The sequence below is a fragment of the Carlito syrichta genome, unplaced genomic scaffold (assembly GCF_000164805.1).
Source record: "Carlito syrichta isolate Samal-C Ts95f unplaced genomic scaffold, Tarsius_syrichta-2.0.1 Scaffold308231, whole genome shotgun sequence".
Taxonomy (NCBI): domain Eukaryota; kingdom Metazoa; phylum Chordata; class Mammalia; order Primates; family Tarsiidae; genus Carlito; species Carlito syrichta.
The window spans coordinates 99,369-127,226 of record NW_007252327.1 but is presented as its reverse complement, the minus strand read 5'-3'; the positions used below and the strand labels follow the sequence as shown (position 1 = coordinate 127,226).

The following is a 27,858-nucleotide window of genomic DNA, read 5'->3' as shown; positions in this document are numbered from 1 at the left end:
TAGAATGCATAACTTCTGGAAAAAATTCTGAAAGCTGCAACTCATTTCATTCAGGCAACAAACACACGGATTATCTAATCTTTCTATCATATACCTATCTTCAACATCGTCATCATCTATCACCTATCTATATCTTTGAATATGAATTCAGAAGTGAGAAAGTTATCAAAGGGATCTGAATTAATAGTACCCTCTGTGAGTGTAGAAAATTGAAGTCAGATTATGAATTTGGCTGGTTATTTCTACAATGAGGACTGACTTTTCTGACTAACATACAACACAAAAATTCGCTTAATTCTTGAAACATAAGAAAGAAGATATTTCCATAAACTGAATTAACTAAATATGCAGGGCCAAAACTTAGATGATATATATAGTATCATAAAGTACATATTTTGTGACTAAATTTATGGTGAACATTTTTAGATGTCAACTCAAAATAGATGAGGGAGGATATGCAGCTTTTCAGAAATGTACTGAGATATGTGGGCAAAATTTTGAAAAACATTGGTCTCCTACACCAGGTACCCTTGAAATGAACAAGAGGAAAATTGAAAACTTTTTTTTTTTAAGAAAATAGCCTGATTTTCAAGATTCTTGTCATTTAAAAAGAATCCTATTTTCCAAGGTCAGAAGCTGAATATTATATTGGTCTTTCTCCTTGCATCCATCTACAACAAAACTAATTTTCCCAAGGCAGAAGGATCCTTCAGGAGTAGAATATGAAAGAGGTCATGGACTCAGAAAGGCAAAGGGGAAAGAAAGCACATTTGCAATATTTAAAAACAGCATCTCATTATTTATGCAGATCCTAATCAAACTATAGTCTACCGCAGCTCTATTTAATAGAACTCTGTGTGACATAAAAGTGGGTTGTTCAAATATGGCAACTACTAGCTACATGTCACTACTAAGCATTTAAAATATGATTAGTATGACTGATGAACTGAATTTTTGGTTATATTAGGTTTCAATTAAAATTTAAATAGTTTTACATGTGACTAGTGGCTATTGTTTTGGTTGCCCAAGTTTAAGACATGCAAATAATAGAGTTGGTTTTGCAAGGTACCAGCTATAAAGGGTTGTAAAACCTCAAGAATTAAGTGAATTTTCGTGTGGTTGTATGTTCATTGTATAAATTTTAGACACTAAAGAAAAGCAAGGGAAAAAAAGCACTGGTAATTTCAGCACTCAGATATAATGGCAATTCAGAGCTAACAGTTTTTTCTTTTCTTAGCAATGAATTGTGAATCTCTCTCTGGTTCTGTATATATGTCTTTCCATATTCCTGTCATATTTTCTTTGGCAGTATAGTATTATATTGTACAGCTATATCATAATTTACTTATGCGGTTAAGTTTAAAAAACAGTGAGGTTAAGTGAAACAAAATTTTAGTTTGAGCCATTCTAGAGCATTTTTTCACATAGGGAGAGACAATAATAAAGTTACCTCTGACCCACTGGTAGAAATTTGAGCATAGCTCCCCAGGGACATGTTTTATAATGGACACTGTGTCATAGGTCAATGGACAGTGTTTTCTCCTTCTTGGTGGTGCATAACATAATAGTGCATTTTACAATCAAGTACCTTTTAGATTAGTGGAAAATAATATGGGCAAAGATACATGTCAATGTGTATATACACAGAGATTATGTGCACTCAGAACTCTTTCAGGGGTCTCATTTTGGTGAATTAAAATTGTTTCCTAGTATGATTATATGTTCTGATGGAGAGTAGTGGCAGAAAATGTTCGTTGAGTATGTGAAGGCATCCAGCTTACAGTAAAATAATAGCACCAGAAGAAGATATGTTGCCATATATTTTGGTCCATTCTTCCTCATCCTCCCCGTTCCTTCCTTATTTAAGTTTATGACTCTGCTATTTAGGAAAGAGTGGCCCTTCATTTTGTAAGGAGGCATTCCACGTTTCCACCTATAGTGCTTTTGCAAGTAACTTTAGACGTATTAAACAATGAATCATAAGAGTGTCAACATTTTGAAATAAATAACTTCTTTGTTTGGATTAATGCACTGACAGTAATGCTGCAGCGATCAGCCATTGTTAATTATAACTGAGAGCCATACAAAAGGGGAGAAAGCACAACCATCCTCTAGACACGTCACTGTGACTTCAGGGCCCTGGCACAGCTGTCAGCCATCACAAAACCTAAACACGCCACGTATATGTGTACGTCCTTGTGCAATGGATATGATGAAATGTCCATTGCTCAAAACAGGTGTTGCCCATTTTTTTATATAGTGTTAACAGCATATACATTAGAAAATATTTTCAGATCTGTTAAGAAAATTGCTTCTCGTGAATGCTCTTGTTGGGAAATAGTTAAAGCTAACTATCGGTGAAAGAGCAGGTAGCAGAATCAAAGGAAGCAGAATCAAAGACTTCAGTAATGATTTATGGAGTAATTGAGAGAAGTAAAGATTCACAATGTAAGTTGGCATTGCCTTTGCATTGTAATTATTTTGTTATTAAATTCGTGAAGCAAATGGAATGTAGGATTTTTATAGTAAGAAATATTGACCTTTTCAGCAGTAGACAAGTGTCTCAATTAGAAAGTTTTACCTCATTTTGGAGCGTGTAAATATGTAACAGCTTTTGATAGCTGATCAGTAATAAAGAAAATGTACTAGGTGAAAAAGATATGTTTTTCAAGCTTAATAATTATCTGTCCATTCTTTATGTGACTGGAAAACCAGAGTGTGAAACGTGAATTTGTTTGATGGTCTTTATAAAACTGGAGAGAATAGTTAAGACAGGAAATAAGCATCCTCAGTTAGAAAGCCATATAGTGTTTTTTAGTCAAGAACTCAAGAACAGAAGGTCAAAATGAAGTGAATTACAAAAACTTCTCTGCATTTTTTTCTAAAGAGTTTTATTTAGAACTTTACCATTTAAGATGTTTTCTGTATTGGGTTTAAGGAAAGTTCTCTGTTTTTCTTTTAAGATTACTAAGACAGAGATCCTAAGCTTTGACCTCTACAGTGATATTATATAATAAATTTCATGAGCTGTGAGTCCAGTTGCAGACTAATAACTGCTTTGTGAAAAATGTGAGAGATGTGTAAATGAAAGTGAAAAGATGTTCTTTTCGAGCTGGATGATCAGATACATCTTTGGAGTAAAATGACAATTTAACAGGTGTACAGTATTTTAAAGTTGAGATGTAAAGAATGCAAAACTGAATGCGGCAAACGTCCATGTATGAAATCCTTTGTTCTTAAGAAGCAAAATTCTTTGCTGCAGAAACCCAACTCAAATTTGTGCTTCATGGATAATAAGATATTCAAAGATACATGAAATCATAAAGGATGTATAATTGTGTCATATCACTTATAATCACTTTCATACCTTTTGCCAATATTTGTAAGAATCATGTTTCTTTCTTAAAATATCATTGTATTTTTAGTAGTATTTCTTTTCGTGAATGTCACAAGATAGTATTTAAAGTAATTTCTTTGATTCTGTTTCTTTTCTTTTTTTTGAGTTGGAGTCTCACTCTGTCACCCAGGTTGGAGTGCAGTGGCACACTCATGGTCACTGCAGCCTCGACCTGCTGGACTCAGGTGATCCTTCCACCTCAGCCTTCCAAGTAGCTGGAACTACAGGTGTATGCCACCACCCCCAGCTGATTTTTTAATGTATTGTAGAGACAAGGTCTCACTAAGTTGCCCAGGTTGGTCTTGAACCCCTGGACTCAGGCAGTCCTCTTACCTCGGCCTCCCAAAGTGCTGGGATTACAGGCTTGAGCCACCGTGCCCAGTATAATTCTCTCTTTTCGTGGGTGAGTTTTAAAAAGTTTTTATTAAGATAAAAATAGAAGTTTAGATACATTTGTCTTTCCATAAGCAGTGATTAGCAGAATTCATATTAATATATGATCACCATTTTCTTATGAATTAGATTCGAAACAAACTCTTATTTTATAATAAATACTCTGTATAATAACTCAGCTGTAGAATTAGGAAGAAAACTCAAACAATCTGTCTTCCAAATCAGAAATATATATCCATGAGATCATTTGGCTTTGCAACCTTCTTAAACTTACTTTTGCTACTTGTTTAGAAAATGTCTGGTTTTGATCTTGGAGAAAAAGGAAAAAAAGAAAACTAGTAATTTCAAAACCAGTGACCTAAAGATCTGCTCCAGAGAAGTCAATCAGAGAAACTTGAGAATGATTCCCAAAGGGAAGAGAAGAAGTTAATTTTTGTGAGGTTGGAATACATGCTTGGGCAATTGTAGCCAGGAATGTTGAGCACTGAGTATTGGTGAGGCCAGCTTCCTGACCACAGGTGTGACAAAACACAGCTGATCAAACAGGACAGGAATTTGACATCACCCTCTGTTTAACTTCAGCTTCCCAATGAGCCATGCCCAATCAGGAAGCCAACAAGAACCTCGAGAAGGCATATGTAAGGGTTTAGTTTCATACTAAAAAGACTGCTGAAAACATGGTTAATGAGCTCTGATTTGGCCATGTTTGGGCCTAGAATGTACAGCTGTCCAACAGTGTGCCAAAGAATCAGTATGATTTTTAAAAAAAATCTAAAACCCCTTGAAACATTATCCGGGTTTGTATTCTGCCTGTGTTTGGTGTCTGCTATCAATTTTGTCACCAAACAGTTCTAAGTGTGCAACTTATCTGTCCTCCACTCCCTAAAATCCTAAAAGATTAAAGTAATAAACGACAATAAAACTTTTTTTTGTATGTATCAGATTTTCAAATGACGACATGAAGGGCCAACACAAAAGTGAAGGTGTTAAAAAACCTGTCTTCAGAGCACAGCTGGAAGAACCACTTGCAATAGATGACATGTCTTTCTTCTGTATCCCCCTCATCCATTCTCTACTCCACAGAGGGCTGCCATGGAGGTCGCTTGCCTAGGAAGGGGTAGAACTGACAGAAGAATAGCACAGTATGCAAAATCGAAAGTCACAACTGAAGACATGGCCTAGTCTCAACAGAAATGTACAAAATCATGTGCCAACCATTAGCTAACTATGAAACAATTTAACCATTTAATTTTGAATGCACAATTGGTTATCAGTTACCAGTTACTTCACTAAATTAATAATTTCATTGATTAATCACATCATTATATTCACCTCAACCAAGAATGCCCGAATCACACAGGACACTTTGTCCTCATCAGAAACTGTGCCATCTCAAAATTCATGAAGCAGGCGTCTGACTGGGACCACAGACAGCCTCGTCTTCCAGTTCATTTGCTCAAGCACTCCCATTGCACTCTGACTCCCATCATGCCCACATTCACCTGCCCTGCTGTTGCTCTATCCATCAGCTCTTCCCATCTTCATTTCCCTCATTGTGTCCTTGGCTCCATGATCTACCTCTACACTCACTTCATTCCAAATACCTTCAGGTTCATTTTCCCCCTTTCTTCCCATTGTACCTACCAGATGACATCTCAACCCTGGATGGAGACATTCTTCCATCCTGTCCATCACTGTTGTCTAACAGGTGAATGTGGCGGTAGAAAATCATGTAATTGGACCAGTTACCAGTCTCCAACTGGCCAAGGTAACTGAGTTTCTCAAGGGAGCTTGCTGTTACTCCACAGCAAGGATAGAGCTCCAGTCTCAGAAAACCCATGTCTGCTCCTTGCCTAGGGAGGACCCTAGTTCAGAAGTTACCGATAATGTGATACCCAAAAGGTGGGAACACCTTTATTCTACTATCTACCAGAATTCACATTTGCACCAGTCCTCTATTTTAGCACTTTAAAGATGTTTTACATCCTTCATCATTTCTGATAAGGAATAACTATCATTCTCATTGTTTCCCTTTGTTCCTTATGACTTTTCTCTCTGGCTTCTTTTAGGATTTTCTCTTTTCTTTGTAGTGCTTAGCAACTCATTATGATGTGTGTGTGTGTGTGTGTGTGTGTGTGTGTGTGTGTGTGTGTGTGTGTGTGCGCGCGTGCACCTGCTTTGGTAGTTGCTGTGCTTGAGGTTCACAGAACTTTATGAATCAGTGGGTTCTTTTGGATCAAATTTGGAAAATTTTAGGTCACTAATTTAAAATATTTTCTTCCCAATTCTTCTCAGCCTTCAATTCCTTGTGCATCTTTGAACATCTTGTGGGTTAAAAATTTTTTTTTTGTATGCTGGCTGCTAAATATTTTAAAAGATAGTACAGGAAGCACTTGTCCATTAGCCAGCAGGAGTAAGGGGTTAATCAGTTTGCTGCAATCAGGAACTGAGCTTTTTGGGAGTGGGATTACAGGTCTGTCCCTCTATTAAGGCCTTAAAAATCACAGAGCAGAAGCCTAAGTCGATTTCTTTTTGTTTTTCAGCTCAGCCCCTAACTATCTGAGTAGCTCTGAGGCTCATATTTTTTATCTTATCAAAAGTTGAATTGGGTGGGAGATTGGTTGCACCTTTGATTTGACTTGGGTCACCTCTGGCTCCAAACACTTTGCAGGTGAATTCAGACTTGTCCTCCAGTAGGTCTGGGACCAAACACAAAGACACTGCTAGACCTCAAAATTGCAAGATCTCGAAACTATGAGGCCACAAGACTGCTTGACCACAAGACTGCTAAACCATGAGAATGCATAATTGCAAGGCTGTGATCATCAGGAAACTTTGAGAGCACAGGGTTGGGAGACGTGGAGTGAATGGGAGACGTGGAGTGCGTGGGAAACCATGAGGCCAGAACTTGGGACAGTGGGACTGAGGGACTACACAACAAAATGTGAGACTTTGCAGACACTGAGGTTGTAGAACATCAGCACCATCAACAAAGAGCCCACAAGAGATAGTGAGATTGGGTGATCCTTTTTTCATTTTCCAGCACAGCCCCAGGCTTCTGAGTGAGAGAATCACTTGTGGAAATTATGTCTGTGTTTGAGGATTATCCAGATTCAAACTGATATGCCAGGCTCATCAAAAGTGTGGCTGTTTTCTCTTCTTCCAGGTGAAGACTGACCTTCTCCAGCATGCTGGCTTCCTTCCCCAACAAGCCCCAACCTTAACGACCGCCCCCAGTGTAAAAGCTTCCTCTTCTCTTGCCCAGTCTCTGGTTACAAGGTTGTGTCCAAGTTCATCTCTCTAGGCAAACAGCTTCATATAAGTAGTAGCCACAGGTAACCTTTAGTAGTAATGTTTTTCCACCTCCTTTTATTGAATGTGGAAGTCCCTTTGTACCCCTGTTTTCAAGACGTGAGAGAGATTTGGGATCGCTAACTAGAATACTTTTATTCTCCTGTAACTTCTAAACTAAATGCCCGTCTGTGTTTCTGGACCTAAACTTAGCATGCTTAGAACTTTAGCTATTTTGAGCTTTAGATTTTTTTTCTTCTAAGGATTTTATAGTTCCAGATCTTATGTTTAGGTCTTTAATCCAGTTTGGGTTCATTTTTTTGAATGTGGTATAAGACGGGATCAATTTCATTATTTTGCATGTGGACGTCCTATTTTCCCAGCACCATTTGTTGAAAAGACTGTTATTTCCCCATTGAATGGGCTTTACACCCTTGTCAAAAATCATTTGACAAAATACAGGAGGGTTTATTTCTGGGTCTGTATTTTTTCATTGGTCTGTATGTCTGTCCTTATGTCAGGAACACACTGTTTTGATTACTGTAGCTTTGTAATAAGGGTTGAAATCAGAGATCTTCAACTTTTTCAAGATTGTTTTGACTATTCAGTGTTCCTTGAATTTACATATGAATTTTGGGACGAATTGATCTATTTCTATATAAGAAGACAGTTGTTAGGATTTTGATGGGACTACATTGAATTATAGATTTCTTTGGGTAATGTTGACATCTTAGCAATATTAAGTCTTCTAATCCATGAACCCAGGAAGTCTTTCACCATTTTGGCTAAGTTTTATTTTTTTAATGCTGTTAAAGTGAAATTTTCTTAATTTTTATTTAAGATTGTTCATTGTTATTATATAGAAACACAACTGATTTTTGTGTGATGATTTTTGTGTCCTGCAGCTTTGCTGAGTTTATTTACTAGATCTAGCAGTTCTTTATGGTATCATTGGGTTTTTCCATATATAAGATCATGTCATTTGTGAATAGAGATGATTGTACTTATTCTTTTCCAATTTGAATTTTTAAAAATTTTCTTTTTCTTGCCTAATTGATTAAGACTTCTAGTACTATGTTGGTGGAATAGAAATTAGTAAAAGTGGGCATGCTTTTCTTGATCTTGATCTTAGAAGAAAATTAGAATAGAAATTTTCTGTCTTCATGATTCAGTCTTCATAGGTTGTTTATTTTTAGGAATTTGTTCGTTTCATCTAGGCTATCCAATTTGTTGGCATACAATTGCTTATAGTATTCTCTTGCAATCCTTTCTGTTTCTGTAAAATTGATTATAATATCACCTCTTTCATTTCTGATTTAAACTGTTTGGGTCTTTGCTTTTTTTTGTTGTTCAATCTCGCTTAAAGTCTATGAATTTTGTTGATCTTTTGGAATAACCAACTCTTGGTTTCATTGATTTTTTTTTTCTAGTTTTTGTGATACTTTTCTTTGATCCATTGGTTGTTTACAAGTATATTGTTTAATTTTCTCATATTTATGAATTTTTGTTTTCATTCTGCTGTAAGTTTCTGGCTTCATTTCATTTTGTTCAGAAAAGATACTTCAATCTTTATAAATTTTTGACTTGTGTTGTGGCCTCATATGTTATGGTCTATTCTGGAGAATGTTTATTATGCACTTGAGAAAAATGTGTACTCGGCTGTTGTGGAATGGAATGTTTTTTTATGTGTCTGTTAGGTGCAGTTGGTCTATAGTGTTGTTCAAGTCTTCTGTTTACTTATTTTTCTTATTTATCTTTCCCTGGTTGTTCTCTCTGTGATTGAAAGAATATTAGAGTCTCTTACTATTATCAAAAGTTGTCTATTTCTCCCTTCATTTCTGTTTATATTTGCTTCATTTATCTTGGAGTGCTGATGTTTGCATATATGTTTGCAATTATTATATCTTGTTGAATTGACCCTTTTTCTATTATATAATGTCCTTTTTTGTGTCTTGTAACAATTTTTTCCTCAATTTTTTTTTGTCTGTTTTTAGTATGGCCACCCCTGCTCTCTTTTGATTACTATTTGCAATATCTTTCTCCATCCTTTCACTTTCAACCTGTGTGTATCATTAAATCTAAAGTGATTCCCTTGGAGACGGCATGTTGTAGGATTCTGTTTTTTAAAAATCTATTTTGCCAATCTATGTCTTTTGATTGGGAAGTTTATTCCATTTCTGTTTAAAGTAATTACTGACAGAAAAAACCTTATTTTTGATATTTTGTTATTTGTTATAGCTGTTTATGTCTCCTATTTCCTTCATTACTTCCTTCTTTTGTGTTTAGTTGATTTTTTTATAGTGACACATTTTTTTATTCATGTTCATTTCCTTTGTGTATATTGAATAAATATTTTCTTTGTGGTTACCATGGGGATTGCATATGACATCCTAGAGCTATAACAATCCATCTTAAATTTATAGTAGCTCAATTTCAATGACAAAGAATTCCACTTTCCCCCTCTTCCCACATACTATGTTATCAATGTCACAACTGACATCTTTATATATTGAGTAGTCATTGACATAGATTTATAATTATTTTTATGCATTTGTTTTTTGCATCCTGTAGAAAATAAAAATTGGAATTACAAAATTACTATAAAACTTTTATTTAATTTATTTATTTATTTCCTTTGTCAAATGACTTTGAGTTTTGAGTTACTGAGTAGAATCCTTTTATTTCAACTTTAGCATTTCTTATATGGTAGATCTAGTGGTAAATTACTCAGTTTTTGTTTCTCTAGTATAGTTTTAATTTTTTCTTCATTCTTGAATTTATTTCTACATTTTGCCAATTAACAGTTAACAGTTCTATCTTTCATCACTTCAAATATATCATCCCACTGTTTTTTTGGCCTATAAGACTTTTGTGAATCCACTGGTATTCATATTGTTGAAGATCACTGTGTTTGGGGGGTAGGGTTGTTATTTTTCTTTTGCTGCTTTTAAGAACCTCTCTTTGCTTTTCAACAGTTTGAGGATAGTGTGTCTTGGTATGGACCTCTTTGGGTCTATTGTACTTGGAATTATTTGAACCTTTTGGATTTATATATTCATGTCTTTCCTTGAACTTGGGACAGCTTCAGCCATTGTTGTTTTATATAATCTCTTTGCCCTTTTCTCACATTCTTTTTATTTTTGTTATTGTATTTTAGACTTGATAATTTCAAATTACCTGCGTTCATGTTCACTGATTCACTTTTCTACCTGTTTGAGTCTACTGTTACAGCCCCTAATGAAATTTTTAATTCAGTTATTGTATTTTTCAGCTCCAGTCTTCCTTCTTGGTGATACAGATATAACATATCTCTTTGTTGATATTTTCATTTTTTAATATATCGTTTTCTATATTTCCTTTAATTCTTTATATTGTCACTTAGTTCTTTGAGTATATTTAACTCATTCATGACTGGTAACGTGAATTTACATCATTTCAAATTCTGTCCCTAGTTGTCACTGATGTGAAACTGATTTTGGGCTTCCAATCCGGATAAAAATACAAAGGTACAGAGTACGAGTCTGAGTGGTGTCTAAGGTAAATACTGGATATGTCTGCAACTTTCAGCTGTATTGTGAAAAATGTGACAACTTAGAAAAGACCATTTCATTTGTGCTTAACAACAGGTTTGCAGCAAACAGTTTCAGATTTTTAAAATTTTTACCAGCTCTCGGTATTAGAAAAGTGAAAAATTTGCGGGTTGCGAATGTGTTAAGACAGTTTTAAAGTCTGTCTAGTAAGCCTAATACATTTGTTTTTTTCAAGGATAGTTTCAGGAGATTTATTTTGCTCCTTTAAATAACCCATGCTTTCCTATTTTTTGTATGTCTTTTTGAGCATTTGAAAAAAATAACCTTCTCTTCCAGTTTTTATCTTGGAAGACCTTCACTAGTTATCAGGTTCCTGAGCCTAGGATCATCCCAAGGTGAAAGCATGTCTTCTCAGGTCTTTTCTGAATATATATCCTACCTGATCCTGTGTATATGCTTTAAAAGAAATTTCTCCATATACAAGGCAGTTTAATAAATGTCTTAATTTCCAAAGAGTCTCACCCCAGCTTCTTTTTAGGTGTCCTGTTGTATTTATCTGCCTGTGGTCTCTTGCCCCCAATTGTGTATAAGTCTACAGCTCTCCTGCAATTTTCATGGGCCACAGTACCTACCTCTTCCTTTCAAAGCTCCTGCTCACATCCAGACTCTGCCACAGTGTCCTATCTGAATTCTGAGTCAGGTGAGACAGAAACCAGTCCCTTAGGCAGCTCACTGACAGTCCAGAACATTGTAAACAATTTCCACTCTGGTTCTTCCTACTGAAGGAGAGAACTGAGAGTTGAGCTTATACTGCTGACTGTCCCATGCTGTGCTAGGAACGGGGTGAAGCAAGTGCAAATAAAAATGCCAGGACATTTTTTGACGTTTTGAATGTGACTTTTTCATGGCTTGGCATTTGCTTTTTTGCTGTAGTTCTCTGAGCTGGTTTCCAGAGCTCATATAAAGTTATTTTAGTCCATATGTTATTGTTTGTTTAATGTTTTCATGTTAAGATACTTGGATATGTAGGTTAAATTTTCTATCAAATTTAGAAAGCTCTTGGCCATTATTTTTTTTCAAATTTTCTTTCTGCTCCTTTCTCTCTGTCCTCTTTTCTAGAACTCCCACATGTATATGTTGGTATACGTGATGGTGTCCCACATTCATTTTTTTTTTTGGCTCCTCTGACTAAATAATCTGAATTGATGTATCTTTATGTTTACTGAGTCTGTCTTCTGTCTGCTCAAATCTACTGTTGAGCTCATCTAATTAATTTTTCATTTCAGTCATTGTAATTTCAATTAAACTGAAGAAATTCAACTCCAAAATTTCTATTTAATTTTTTTACACAATTTAAATATCTTTATTGGAGCACTCTGTTCTTGAGGCATTGTTCTCATACTTCAGTTGTTTAGGTATAATTTTCTTTAGTTTCTCAAATATACTCTAAAAGCTGATTTCAAGGTCTTTGTCTAATAAGTTAAACAATGTACAGGTCTTCTTAGGGTCAGAATCTGTTTTTCCCCCCCCCCTAGATTGAGGCATACTTTTTACTATGTCTCTATTTTTTTTAAACAGCATTTTAAATAAAAGACTTGAAAACTCTGGAAATATGACTCCCCCTTTCTAGGATTTGTATGTATGTCTATTTGTGGTTGTTTTTGCTATTATTTGTTTGTTTGTTATTGACTTTATTGGACGAATCCTATAAAGTGAGCATTCCTTGTCATGTGTGGTTCCTGAGATTTCTGTTCATTTAGTTCACTGGTCAGCTAATGAGTTGACGGATATGTCCTTAAATGCCTCCCACCATTAGGACTCCCACTCTTTGATGAGGGGCCTCTGTGTGCATGTTATGGCATACATTTAACATTATAACAGTTTATAATCTGTCTTGGTCTTAACTCCAGCTTGCATAGAACCCAAGGCCGACCAGGGGTGAGAAACTTGCGTCTTCTTGGGTCTTTTTAGAGCATGCATACAACCCTGCATATGTATGTGGCATTTTAGAGTCCCAGGAATATGTTGGAGTTTTTCAAAGCTCTCTATAGACAGTTCACTTCCAAGATATTTAAAAAATATTTTGGCCAGCCTCTTGTTTGTTCCAACTGGTATTATTACCACCTCAAGCAGTTTTTATGTTAAATAATTGCCACTGACTTTTTTTTTTAACATATATAACAAGCACTATAGATATAGAACTCTCCTCACTGTGTAAGCTCGTAGGTCAAGTAAAGACAAATTTTGTGAATGGTGTTTTTCCTAGGAGTTGTCATATAGATAAAATGGTAACCAGGATCTTGAAATAGAGCCTTCGAGGGAGCTCCGGACCCATTTTGTCCCTACTGTTTGCAAGGCTGCAGATTTCCCTGGATTTCATGATTGAAAATCTGCTGGTTTTTAAGGTTGCCCCAGAGCTGGGGAGAGGGAGATGGAAATAGAGAAAGTTAAAATGCCACAAAGCTCACTGTTCTTAATGAGAGTCAGCCGTTTTTCTTAAATACATTCTCCTTGTTGTAAGCCTTTCATTAAATTTGAGAGTTCTGAAAAAGTTGATTTTGCCAGTGTTTTTGTTGTTACGGAGGCTCAGATTTTTGGAGGTCCTTACTCTACCATTCCAGACATGCATCTCTATTTATTCTTAAGCTAAATGTAGGCACTTGAGCTAATCATTTTGACACTATAATTTTGGAAGTAACAGCAACACACCTTAGTTATCTTCCAGATAGGTGATTCTCCACCCTGGACACACATTAAAATAAACTTTGGAGCTTTAACTAAACATTGTCATGCCAGAATCCTACCCCTGTTCAATATATTGGTATCATTGAGATTGAGGCCTGGCCATTCTTTTAACAAATCAACCCAGGTGATTATAATGTGAAACCACAGCTGAGAACTAGTTTCTTATTCTTTTTTTTTTGAATTCTACAACACAAAACATAGTACCTTATATTTCTGAGACTCCTAATTTTCTGAATGATTAAGTAAATAAATGTATAAATGAAAGTGGTTTTAATTACACAAATAAACATATAATTATCTAATCTAATAGCAGTCAAAGATGTATTTTTGTCAACTTGCTCTTCTTCAGACTTTAAAACAGGATTGAATATACAGTGAAATGATGCTTGTGGCTACCTGAGTTATATATTTTAAACAATTCAGAAGGTTTAATGATGTGTGGAGTCAAATAAATTTCAAATGACTTTTGATTAGATTGATATTTTAGTTATGTAAACCATTGGTAACAAATACATTCTCAAAATAATTTGAAAATAACATGATTATAATATACCAGGCATCCTGCTATATGTTTTATATGTATCATTTTAACAACCCTCAAAAGATAAATCTTATTATTAGCTCCATTTTACCAATGAGGAAGTTGAAGTTCAGAGAAGTTAAGTAGCTTATGCAAAGTCATACTGCTAAGTCATGAAACCAGGATGTTTTCCCAAGTATTCTCTCTGTGGGACTTCAACTATTAAGCCAGTGCTTCCCAAACACTGGAATCACCTAGAGCTCTTTATGATGCTGGCTCCCACCCCCATATATTCTGATTCAGTTGGTATTGGATGTCTTAGTCCATTTGTGCTGCTATAGAAAAGCACTACAGACTAGGTAATTTACAGTTCTGGAGGCTGTGGAGTCCAAGCTCAAGGCACTGGCACTGGTGTTTGGTGAGGACTGCTCTCTGCTTCCAACATGGTGTCTTGTTGCTGTGTCCTCACGTGGCAGATGAGGGTAATAGGGCCTAATGCTACGTGAAGCCTCTTTTATAAAAGTCTTAATCCCATTCACTAGCGCTCCATTCTGATGACTTAATCACCTCCTAAAGGCCTCACCTCTTAATATTATTACATTGGATATTAAGTTCCAGCACATGAATTTTGGTGGGAACATAGCATTCAAACCATTGCATTGGGGTTAGGAAGTTTTAAAAACTCCTCAGGTAGTTCTAACATACAATAAAGTTTGAGAACCACTGTCTTAAAAACTATGTTTTTCTCCCCCTTCCTAAGGATATTTTTTAAAACATAAGATGCTCAGATAAATTATTTACTTCAAAATATCCACATAGCTCACTTAGTTTCTCTAAGTATTATATAGATCTATTTCTATATGCATGTAAATTTCACAAAGTGAAATTTAAAGCTTATCTTTCATATGAAAATTGTTCAACTCAATTAATGCAGAAAAGGACAGCTAGAAGTCCCATAAGTCCTGGAGAGTTCTGGTGGTATATTAATTCACTTGTAAAACATAGAGAAATTTCAGTTGACTTTAAACCTTCATATGGACAAATAGTGAACAAATAGAGTGATGTGACTGCTGAAATAGTTCATGCAAGTTGGGTGCACTGGTAGAAGCACTGCGTCCAGATCCTAGAAGATACGAACGCCACTACACTCTGCTCTGGTCATACCACATCTGGAATTCTGCATTAAACTTGAGTGTATTTTATGAGAAATGTTGATAAATGAGAGAGGAAACCTATGAAAACCATTTACTGTGAAAATTGGTTACTGTCCCACAGCAGAGAAGATAAGGGAGACCAGACAGCTGGCTTTAAATATTAGGAAAGCATTCATGAAGATGAGGATTAGTTACAGTTAATATAATGTTATATTTCATGTTCATTATGAGTTAATGGACTCTTATCTGCTGAGTTGGAACACTAACCACATATTTATAGAAAAATGTGATGTAACAGACCCAATAATTTTTGGAAAATGATCTCTTTGTGAATTGGAGACTCCCTGTTTATGAAGTATAATATTTCATATAATTAGAATTTTGTTTCTGTCAAAATTATGGTTTCAAGTGTTGTTCTTAGCCAGATCCATACAATTTCAACTTGCTATTCAGAAACATCTGTCTGAATGTGCAAAAAATTGCTTTGCCTATCTTAATCTGTGAATTACTGGGTATAAATGGAACAAAAATTTAAATATATACACATTTAAAACAAATTTAGACATATACATGTATACATATATAAAAGATAAGTACATAGATATACACACATGTTTGTAAATAGAAACTATTTAGGGTACTATGACTTACATTTGTTTAGTACCTTGTACTCATTATAAAGTACTTTCAAATACATCATTGGTCAAGAATGTCATGTAATTAACTCTATAAGCCTCTAGTCACACAATGGTACCTCACGATTTAGACCTCCTTATTCATGGAAGATGTATCTAAAGCAGAATCAATACAGGGCATGGTAAAATGGAAAAAAAATCACAGTTGTCTATGATAGCTACGATAATTATCTTGAATTACATTAGAGAAGTAGAAAAAAATCAGAACCATTACATTTCTTTTCTTTTTTTTCCTTGTGATTCAGTAAGATAGAGCAACCATCAAAGTGTAATGCATTTTTTTTTTGCTGTGTAAATTTAGAGTATAAGGACTGTATCGTTTATTTTACCCAAAACTCATTTGTATTTCCTGCAGTTCATAAGGAAGAGTGTAATCATTGATATTCTAATTTTAATTTTTGAAGTACTACATTTGAGAGTGTAAGGTGATTCTAAGTGAGCAATAATTTTTTTTAATTTGTAGAACGTGTTAACTACTGGGAATAGAAGTAGGATCTTATTATGATAGAGTAATACAGACAAACTATCTGTTCTCTTTGGGTGTACATAGATTGTATCAAAAATTTTTAAAGGACTTAATTTATTAAATATTCTTTTAGAACAAGATTTCTCTGTTTGGTTTTTGCTTTTCTGGTATGCTAGTCTAACATGAATGTAGCATTTCTGAAATTTTTTAAATGCAATGTACTATTTTTAACTCTTTTTCAAATACTATGTTATGCATCCTCTGGTCTGTATGTGGTACAGAGTGGTGTTTTTATAGCTCTTCTGGTTAAAAATTTTTGTCTTGAGTCATGTTTTGCTTGCCTAGTGTGTGCTTCAAAGTTGCATTATGTATGTCTCACCTCATCAGAAAACTGCCGTTCTTTTCATTGGAGGCAAGAGAAGGAATTCCATACCCATTAATTTAATTGCTTATGCCAAAATACTCAGTTTTCTGTTTTATTCATTAATCTGTAAATAATATCTTAATATTTTCCTATTAGTTGAATTTTAACCAAATGTCAATATTTTACTATTTTATACTTTTTATCTTACTTGTGTGTTCCACTTGATTGTGTTTAATTTGAACTTGACACCTTTTTCTACTTGTTTTACCATTTTACCTTTAATAGCATGATGAAGGTGTTTCATATTTGCTTTCTCAATGACTGTTTTTGTTTGTCTTAGGAAATGTCATTGGCAAAATAACTTCATCTCTTGAAATTATTTTCTAAATTAAGATTCTTTTGCTTATCTATGAGCTAGGACTTTTTTGTTTTTGTTTTTTTGAGACAAAGTTTCACTCTGTTGCCCAGGCTGGAGTACAGTGGCACAATCACGGCTCACCACAGCCTCCAACTCCTGGGCTCAAGTGATCCTCCTGCTTCAGCCTTCTGTGTAGCTGGGACTACAGGTGTGCACCATTGCATCTGGTTAAGGTTTAATCTAATACATATAATTGTGAGTGCTTCTAAGCCTAAGTGTACAGTGTATAGTGAAAAGACACTAAATAAGAAATAGGGATATCTAAGATTAATTTTTAGTTTTGTTGCTGTTTGTGAACCTTAAGCCTGTGTCTATAAAATGGGTATGCCATGCCTCCTTTAGATAGTGTTGTGACGATCATATGAGATAATGTATGTGGAGTCCTTTATAAACTGCAAAATCTAGGCTGTTATTATTGTTACTATTATTGTTATTATTAAGGGTTTTACCATTACAGATGAACATTTGATTTGTGCATAACCAATATTGTACCAGTGGGGAAACTGGCAAAGACTAGTTTTTAAGATATGTGAGAAGGTGGAAAATGTGGTGAATTTGCCCAGTCGTTTAGCATTAGTGAAAGATGGTTTTGGCAGAGTAATTACTTTTTCCATCCTCCAATATACTGCCTCCCTTTCCATAGAACTATGCAAGGCAAGACGTCATATATTTAAAATCTTTAAACCTAAAAACAATGAAAAAAGGAAAGAATTCTCACCTTCAAAACAAATAAACAAACATTGGAGGAGCCTGCAGGCTTTTGCGTCTGACACTTCTCTGTCCCACAGATTGGGAACATGACAAGACCTTGGTGAGCTATTCTGTGATCTCATTGAGACTTTGGCTCCGGGGAGCTCATAACAGACACCTTAAGAAGTTCTTGGATCAGAGGCAGATGTGATCACTTTTGTCATTTTTCCCAGTGTGGCCCAGTGCTGTGGCTTCTGTTTTTACTGATACAGCAACGAGAGAATTGGGAAGTCATTCGGCATTGTGAGGTCCTCTCTGGACTTCGAATTTGGCTTGTTGAACAGATCTTATCCATTTATGTTCCATCATGACTAATACTCTTTTTAGTGTTTATGACTGTGACTAAGTATCTTAAAATTATAGTCTCTTTATTATTTTTATTTTTCATAATTCAACAAATATTTATTTAATGTACACTGAGACAGACATGAGCCTATATCCTAAATGAGAATCAAAGAAGACCAGGTGTCTCTGTCCTTGAAAAGCTCACAAATCGCAACTTGGCGAGACCTCATCTCTACAATAAATCAAAAATTAGCCGGTCGTGGTAGCACGTGCCTGTAATTCCAGCTACTCGGAAGGCTGAGGTGGAAGGATAGCCAGAGCCCAGCAGGTTGAGGCTGTGGTGGCCGGGAGCGACCACTGCACTCCAGTCTGGGTGACAGAGTGAGACTCCAACTCAAAAAAAAAGAAAAGCTCACAAATCATGGGGGAAGGACCCATAAGAAAATCATTACAACACAATGAACAAAAGGCTACAGATGCCTTTGGCTGTACATGGACAAACGATATTTCAAGATTAGTTCACTCACAGCTCCACAATGTCATCAAGGACCCAGGATATTCTTCTCTTTCTCTTCTACCCTCTCTCAGTGTGGCCTGTGATGATTCCTTCTCGTCAATAGGAAAACTGCCCCAGAAGAGTCCTAGGAGACATCATCTCAGACGTTGTTGGCCAAAATTAGGGCCCTAAACAAATAATTGGCTACTGTTAAAAGTTGAGTCAGAGGTTGCAGGGTTAAGTAGAGTTTGTAGGAGTTTGGGAGGGAATCCAGGTAAAGAAAATAACATTCAAAGATGCACAGGAACATGGCACTTTAGGGAACAACAATAATCCCAGAAGACTGGAGTGCAGTTTCTGCAAAAAAGAATACTGGGAAATAAGACAAGAGTAAGGTTAGGTGAGATTGGGAAAATACTTGAATGCCATGCTAATGATTTAGACATTATCCTTAAGGAAAATGAAGCCAGTAGAGGATTTTAATAAATCGACAGTCCTTTTGGCAATCTCCTTCTAGTCTTTTTGGAGGTTTGACATTCATCTTCAAGTTAATTCCTCAGGAAGGGCCTGTGCTAACATCATTCCCTGAAGTCTTCCATGTTTTTAACAGTTTTATATTTTGAAGGTCGTTTTGACTCCGTATTAGAACTCAATTCACATTTTATCTCCTTTAGCTTAGAGGTATAACTCCCTTTCCTTCATCAAAAAACATTGCTGTTGAAAAGTCTAAAGACAATGTTTTATTCTTTCCCTTAAATGCGACGTGGTCTTTTTGCTTGGATGATCAAAGAATGTTTTTTAAATTAAAATTCAGCAGTTGTACTAGAATATGTCTTTATATTCTTTCATTCTAGGTCAATTTTCCCAGTTATATAAGGTAGCTTTTCAATATACTCTAGGTTTTATTTCAGGAGAGAATTTTCTTCAAATTTTTAAAATTATAACTTCAGAAACATGCCCTATTGTATTGCTTTGTTTTCTTTCTTAGAGACTCTTACATATGTGTGTTAGATCTTATCTGCCTGTTTGTTCTTTTGAAATGTTGTTGATTATTATTCTATCATTTTTCAGTTTTCACTGCTTCTATTTGTTTAAAGACATTATCCATTATGTTTGTTTACTTTTGTGTTCTTTCTAGTTTACTCTTCATTTCCAAAATGAATTTTTCTCTTATTTCTAACTCTCTATGGATGTCTTTCGCGTCTCTTTAAAGCTTGTTTATTTTTAACTAATCATATATTTTGTCTCTTGTATTTTTCTTTTACTATTTTAGTTGCTTTGTTTTTATTGGGAGATTCAGGGAAATTCAATATTTTGCCACTGTCATCTTTTCAGAATTCTTCCCATTTTTCTTGTAGAAAAAAAGCTCCATGATTTTATAAACTTTAATAATTCTAATTTGTCTTGCTTTAATTATTTTCTTTTAGCTCTTTTTGATATTTTTTGTTACAGTTTTTATCTGTTTTGTAGGCATGTCTTTCTAACATGCTTGCATTACTGTAGGATGTTATTCTGCTCCTTATTCTCTCTGTTTTTTATTTCTTATAATAACTCCATATGGAAATTGACTGTAGTCTTTTTATCTTGGTTATTTTTAAGTGAAATGAGTTTTCCTGGTCTTTTAGGAGGGAGACGTGGGCCAGGATAACATTACTAGTTTCATGGTTCTCAAGATCCCATTTGCTATTTTCATAGTGATGAAGAGTACATTCTGGCCCTTCTGCCTCTACTCTTGCTTTTTATCTGGACTTTCTTATTTCTTCATCCCAGTGTCCCTGCCCTGTTCAGCTTTTATTAGAGACAGGGTCTCACTCTGTCTGCCAGGCTGGAGTGCAGTGGCGCCATCATAGCTCACCGTAATCTCAAACTCCTGGGTTCAAGGAATCCTCCTGCTCTCGATCTCCCAAGTAGTTTGGATTAAGGGTATGCACCACCACATTCAGCTAATTAAAAAAAATTTTTTTTCTGTAGAGATGGGGTCTATGTTGCTCATGCTGTGCCCTTCTCTATTTGGATGCACCTCCCTGTAGTTTCTCCTCAGTGCAGGGATTTGTCCTAGATAAAGCCTTCAGTTTGTAGTTTTAGCAATTCACAGGCCTCAGACCTACAGAATGCCTTGGCATCATCAGACTTTGTGGCATTATAGTTGTATCAATTAATCAGCACCTGAAAAGGCCATTTCCAGATTCTGCTGCTGTTTCTGAACTTTTCAGTGAGAACTAAATAGTGATTTGGGGGTTCCCTGGCCTCCAGGGATTTCATGAATCCCTCTGCTTTCTGTCTGTGGTTCCCAGTCTGCTTGTGTTTGGGGAGTCCTTGTGGATACCTTGTCAATATTATATATGCTGTCTCTCATGTTTTTGTTTTGTTATATTAGTTGCTTTGTTTTTATCGAGAGATTCAGGGAAATTCATCATTTTGCCATTATCATCTTTTCAGAATTCCTCCTGTTTTCCTTGTGGAAAAAAAAAATTCCATGATTTTGTAATCGACAAATATATTAGATTATTGACATCTGTAACCTCACTGATATAGTTTGGATATTTGTCCCCTCCAAATCTCATTTGAAATTTGATCCCCCAGTATTGGAGGTGGGGCCTGATAGGAGCTGTCCACATAATGAGCTGTCCTCATGAATGGCTTGGTGCTGTTCTTGTGGTAATGAGTGAGTTCTTACTATGTTAGTTCCTGTGAGAACCAATTGTTAAAAAGAGCTTGGCACCTCTCTCTCTCTCTTTGGCTTCTTCTCTTGCAGTGTGCTCTGCACATGCAAATTCCACTTCACCTTCCACCATGAGTGGAAGGTCCCTGAGACCTCACCAGAAACAGATTCTGGTGCTATGCTTCTTGTCAAGTCTGCAAAATCATAAGCCAAATACCTCTTTTCTTTATGAATTATCCAGCCTCAGGCATTCCCTGATATCAACACAAATGGACTAATACAATCACTTAGAAAAGCTGGGCTTTTGGGGCTATGTTCTGGAAGTTCCCTGAAATTCTGAGAAAGAACCATGGTTTTTGCATTTGAATTTACATATGTATGGCTTCATTTGGACCAAGTATGTAGTAAAGATTTACAGATCACATTATTGTAGGGGGGCTTTGGGATCAGACAGACCTGGATTCAAATTCCACCTCTGCATTTTACCTTTCACATATTAATTCATTCCTCTAAGGCTTTCCTCATCTATGACATGGAAATACTACTACCACTCCAAATACCACTACTCACTGCCTCAAAGGGTGATTGAGATTAGACTATTTGAAGGTTAAATTCATGTTTATAATCTTTTGGTTTGACAGCATCTTAATGCATAGAAGTTTAATAAGGTGATAATGTGGAAGACAGTTGAAAATATAATAACTACTTTTGTATTACAAAAAAAGTTTTATTGTAGAATTTTAGAAAGAATGGCAATTAAATATTTTCAAAATAATTTTCTGACTATATCATCATTTGGAATTATATCCTATCAGATTTTTTTTAGATTTGATACTGAGAACTAGGCCACTGGTATCACTGATGGCACTTCTCACCGTGATCAAGAGAGGTCACCTGTTGTGGAGAAGGTTACTTTGCTCTCACTCGTAGGTGGAACCTGACTTGGTCCTGCCTTCATCATTTACTAGGAACTCGGTGTGGTTTGTTATGCCTACAGGGAAAGCATCCTTTTATAGCTGTAAATTTGCAAATAATCAAATCCAATGAATGTTAATTGAGTGTCTTCTAACTGCTAGAAATTGGTATAGGCACTGGGCACAACAGAAAGAGTCCCTGCCCTCTTGGAACTGACAGTTCAAGGGCAAAGGCAAACCATCCACCACAACTGCATGGAGTGGTAAGTAGTATCACACAGGAACCCTGTATTACAGGTGATGCTGCTTAACCCAGACCTATGGTACAGGAAAGGCTTCCTGAAGAAAATCAGGACATGCAGGAATTCCTAAGCTAAAAAAAAGAGACAAAAAAAGATTTGTGCAAAGGCGTGGAGACATGTGCAAGCAGCACATTTTGAGGACGTGAAACCTGGAAAACTAATACATAAAGCAGTGTGCCCAACACTGGCTGAAGTTCAGACTCACCGGGAGAAATTTTTAAAATACGAATTGTTTTATAGTCCTCACTCCAAACTTAATGAATCACATTCTCAGGGAATGAGTCCCAGAAGTCTTATATACTAGCTCATATGGGGACCCGCTGGTCCAGGGTATGCTTGTGGGGTTGGAGAAGGGGAGTCAAGGCAGGGAAGTTGAGGCTAGAGAGGTGAGCTGGAGGTGACCCATGGAGGAAGGGCTTGGAAACCACCTTGTGGAGTGTGAATTTTATCCTAAGGTCAGGGGAAACTTTGAAAGAATTTGGGGAGTATAAAGATAGAATAATCATAATCAAATTTATGACTTCTAAAGATCACTAAGTTGAGTAAGACATTCTCCCTACCTTCATGAGGGATATCATCTAGTTTATAAGGTTGAACATCTTTAAGCCTCAGTTTTAAAAAAAAATCTGCAGTGGAAATAATACCTACTTTGCAGGGTCCCTGTGAGGTTTAACTGAGATAATACACGTGAAGTGTGTACTGCAGTGCCTGATAAACAGGTGGGACTCAAAGATGCTAACTTCTATTGTTTGAGAAAATTATGAAACCAAATAATGGAGGATATTATACTCTCTGCCCTCCATACAACCTCCAAGGAGGTGGGGATCTGTTTTCAGCATCCTCTGACAAATTCTCTCCCCTGGATCCCACCTAGGACACCAGGCAGCCCACCCTTATCTCACCCCCTACCTCTGCACACTGGTGATGTCCATTTCCATCTTTACCCTGATGACTTCCCAATCTACATCTCCAGCCTGGGTTTCTTTCCTGAGCTCCAAACTTATATATCCACCTGACTTTTGGATGTCTCCACTTAAATATCTGCAGGTATTTATTCAAATTAGGTCTTCTAATGCCAAATACTACCCCAAGAAAAGAAAACCAAACCAAACCCTGCTTTCTCCACATTGGCACCACTATGTCAAAGCAGAAACAGGGGAATCATCCCTTGAATCACATGTTCCCATCTTCTCCAATTAAGCCTCTCAAGTCCACACCCTTCTCTCTAGGCCCAGACTACTGCTTTGTCTAGACTATCACCACCTCTCGTCTGGACTAGTGAAATAGCCTGTGGGTTCCCACACCATTCTTTGCTCCCACGCCATCCCTGCACCCTGTAATCTTGAGATCTAAAACATAAAGAAGATACAAATTCCCCTCCCCCACACACTTAAACCTCTTGAGTGATTTTCAAATGCTCTTAAAATGAACTCCAAACTACTTAGCAAGCCTTACAAAACCCTTTAAGGTCTCATCTCCCGCCTCCCATTTTCTCCCATGCTCCATTTCCGATTTTGTGCTCTAACCATTGTGAACTAGAAAACATAATTCTTTCTCTCTCATTCAAAAGATCTATGTTACATGATGCCTCTTCCATCCCAAATCCCCATTCAACTGGATAACTCTTCATCCTTAGGGTCTTACAAACATCCTCTGGGGAGCCAGTCCTTGAGTCTTTGCACTAGTTGAGATTCCCTCATTGGGGTGTATCTGTAGTTTCTCTTCCTCCCCCTCCCTCAGGGCTATTTGTAATACTCATAATTTCTTAAGGCCCATCTTCCCTACCAGTGGTAAGCAGCATGACGGTAAAAGAATATGTACAGTCAGTCTACATAATGCATAAATTCTGCTTAGGAATTTGCTTACTTTCTAAAACTTACTTGCAACCCCCAAATCAATACTCAGAGTGCTTTCACGATCATTCCTGGACCTGCACAGAGAAGTGAAAAATTTGGGTTTTCCAGGGTGCAGGCTCCCAGCTGAGGCTGAACAAGGCAGTGCTCTGCCTTCTCGTTCTAGTTCTTATCCTGTAGGAAAGTGCCCATTTTGTGATCTGTTTGGTGCTGCATTTTTCACACTTTTGTACTTTTTGCTGCTCATAATGGCCCCAGGCAGAGTGTTGAAGTGCTCCCTAGGTTCCCAGGTGCAGGAAGACTGTGTAGTGTGCCTGTCTGTGTTAGATAAGCCTTGCTGCATGAGTTATACTGCTGTTGGCCACAGGTTCAAGGCGAATGAATTAACAATGTATATGAAGTAAAGTGTCTTCAAACAAAAACACACATAACACAAGGTTATGTATCCATTAGCTGACGAACATGTTGTGGCCAATGACCCTAACTCTGTTTTCCCCTAAGAGCAGTGGGTCAATATTGGCTCACTCAGTGTTTGTGGGGACTTTGCAGAACAGAACTACTGCAAATAGTAAGAATGGGTTGTATTTTATTAACTCCTATATCCTCAGTAACTAACACAGTGACTCTCACATAATAGTTATTCAATAAATATTTGTTGAAACCGAATATGTTATGTGTTACAGATGTTTATATACTCATATACACATACATACTTTACATATACATACATAGAAATTATATACAATATAGAAATAAATTAAACTGAATTTATCTTTCAGGTCAAACGTGTACTTTGCAGCCTTATTGTTACTTCCTGCCTGAAAAAAAAACCTAAATATAGGTTTGTTTTTGATACTGTCTTTATTTTTATTTTTCTCTAGGATGCTGGAGAAATGGTTCGTTCCTTTGTTGGTGGTTTGGAACTTATTGTTAATTTACTGAAATCAGATAACAAAGAAGTTTTGGCAAGTGTGTGTGCTGCTATTACCAATATAGCAAAAGATCAAGAAAATTTAGCTGTTATTACAGATCATGGAGTTGTCCCTTTATTGTCCAAGCTGGCAAACACAGTAAGAAACACATCTTTTTTGTGTAAATACTTAACATCATAGGATAGGGTGCAGTGGCAAAAAACAATGAGCTTCGAGTTCAGGGACATAGATTCAAATTAATACCCATTGCTTATGAGGCATGAAATTTTAATTTTAACTTCTCTGAGACTACTACATGTTAAAGTATATTTTGAACTATAAAATGTTAATATGCAAGATCCTTGTAAAAACAGGCTGTTTTTTATTTGCCACTGGCAATGAAGTGGTGGCAAATATAAGTGCTATTATGTAAGTGTTAACTATCATCCTCAACACCACCACCTTTATTATTGTTCTTACGATAGTGGTTCATGCCAACGTTAGAAGTCAAGTGCGCCTCCCCTAGCTTAGCAAGCTGGGATCGACGGCATTCTGAAGTTAGAAGGCTTTGGCAGTTACTGTATTGTTTGTCTAGAGCTGTGCCAGATAGAATAAGCAGGCTTGAGAGACAATGACTTCACCATGACCAGAGGTATTGGAGCATAGCTTGGACTACCACTTGGCAGAAAAGTCATAGAGTAGAAATTAAACATTGAAAGGGTGCTTAGTCTAGAAGATTTTGAGTTCCAGAGAGTATTTACTGGATTCAGTTAAGGACACCAGGGTGTTGCCTGAATCAAGAGAACAGTGCAGTTAATACACAGAAAAGCATCCTATTCAGTTTTTATACTTATATGAGGGAAATACATACAAAAAGAAGGATATAGTCTGCATAAAAATACAGAAAGGAAAATGACAGACTCAAAATGTGTCATCATATTTGTTGTCCTATCTTCTCCCTCTTGGGACAAGGTGTATTCCGCTTTAGAAGTATCTCGAGGATGAAGGAGAGGCAATTCACATATCCCATTTAAGTGAAGTGCTGCTTTAAGAATAGCCAATAGTTTAAAAAAATATTCGTGTTATGAGGCAACTTGCTGACCTGTACTTTTTTTTTTTTTTTTTGAGTTGGAATCTCACTCTGTCACCCAGACTGGAGTGCAGTGACCGCCCAGCCACTGCAGCCTCGAACTGCTGGGCTCTGGCGATCCTTCCGCCTCAGCCTTCCAAGTAGCTGGAACTATAGGCGCGCGATACCACACCCAGCTAATTTTTTGGATTTACTGTAGAGACGAGGTCTCACCAAGTTGCCCAGGCGGGTCTCGAACAGACAAGCTCAGGCAATCCCCTCACCTCAGTCTCCCAAAGCACGGGATTACAGGCTGAGCCTGGCTAACCTGTACTTTTGTGTTACGAGTAGACTTGCTCTAAAGAAACTCAAGCCTTTAGCAAATGATTGATGTCAAATGCCTCGTCACCTTTGAGCGCACTAACCACATTCAGTTCATAAACAGAACTCAGGATTGAAGCTGGGTCTGTTTCTAATTCCTTGAAGGCACCACCTAAGCAGCTAGCTGGCCCTTTTCTCTAGACCCTTGACATCTCGTGGGCCATGAACATAAAATACATACACATGATTTCACACATCCCACCATTCTTTTTCCTTTGCACAGAATAATGATAAACTGAGGCGTCATCTGGCAGAAGCCATCTCACGTTGCTGTATGTGGGGCAGGAACAGAGTAGCCTTTGGCGAGCACAGAGCCGTGGCTCCATTAGTGCGTTACCTGAGATCAGATGACACCAACGTTCACCGAGCAACAGCTCAGGCCTTGTATCAGCTTTCAGAGGACCCCGACAACTGCATCACCATGCATGAGAATGGCGCAGTAAAGGTACAGGGGATGGTCGTGGTGGTGCAAGTTTGGTAAATGCAACCTGGAAAGAGAGTTAAGTAACACTAAGATTTTACACAAGGAGGTGTGTGGATGCACAGGGTGACTCTCTGCTGGGTCATGGCTGCACTTGAGTCATGCGTCATCGTGATTTATGCTGTAGAAACATTTTGTGGAGATAGAGTTCTTCTAAATCAAAGAATTTAAGTGTACTTAGTAAAATATGTAATCATGCCATAACTTGGATTTGATTTCAGACAAGGTACAGTACATGAACGATCAGTAGTATTCATAATCCTGTTTGATGTGGTGTTTATTTAACACGTAAATAAATGGTAGGTATAGACACAGGCACCAACTAAACAGCAGAGGCACTGGTTGAAGCAGTAACTAGACTCAAGCTCAACCAGAATCACAGAGGATCAACTCAAAGACACTTTTGTTTATTTTTAATCTGTGCATCAATTTTTTTTTTTTTTTTTTTTTTTGCCTTTAACCTATATATAGTTAGGAGAGTTTCTGCAAATAGATTTTGATGTATCTACACATTGGAAACCACCTAGAATGTTTTGATGGGAATAAATATAAAAATACTTTATCTATGAACAGTTTACATGTATTAGGAAAATTAATTTAAAATATTAATTTTTTTCTATAGCTTGTTTCCTCGCACAACATAATTTATTACCTTAATTTGGAGTCGATGACAGCCAGATACATTTGTGCTTTGAAATGCATGCCCAACAGGCCTAATCTTTTAGGTAAGATGATCTCCAGTTGATCATCTCTAGTCAAATTTAGATATGCCAAATATGGA

At 36.6% G+C, this 27,858-nt stretch overlaps 1 protein-coding gene across 1 annotated transcript in view; it reads left to right on the top strand.

Moving 5' to 3' along the window:
* The window catches only part of ARMC4 (armadillo repeat containing 4), a 177,899-nt gene that overhangs the window by 100,388 nt on the left and 49,653 nt on the right, over positions 1–27,858 (top strand). Inside the window, exons 18-19 of the mRNA XM_021716171.1 lie at positions 25,117–25,305; positions 26,820–27,041. Coding sequence (XP_021571846.1) covers positions 25,117–25,305; positions 26,820–27,041 — 411 coding nt within the window. The remainder of the gene's footprint in view (positions 1–25,116; positions 25,306–26,819; positions 27,042–27,858) is intronic.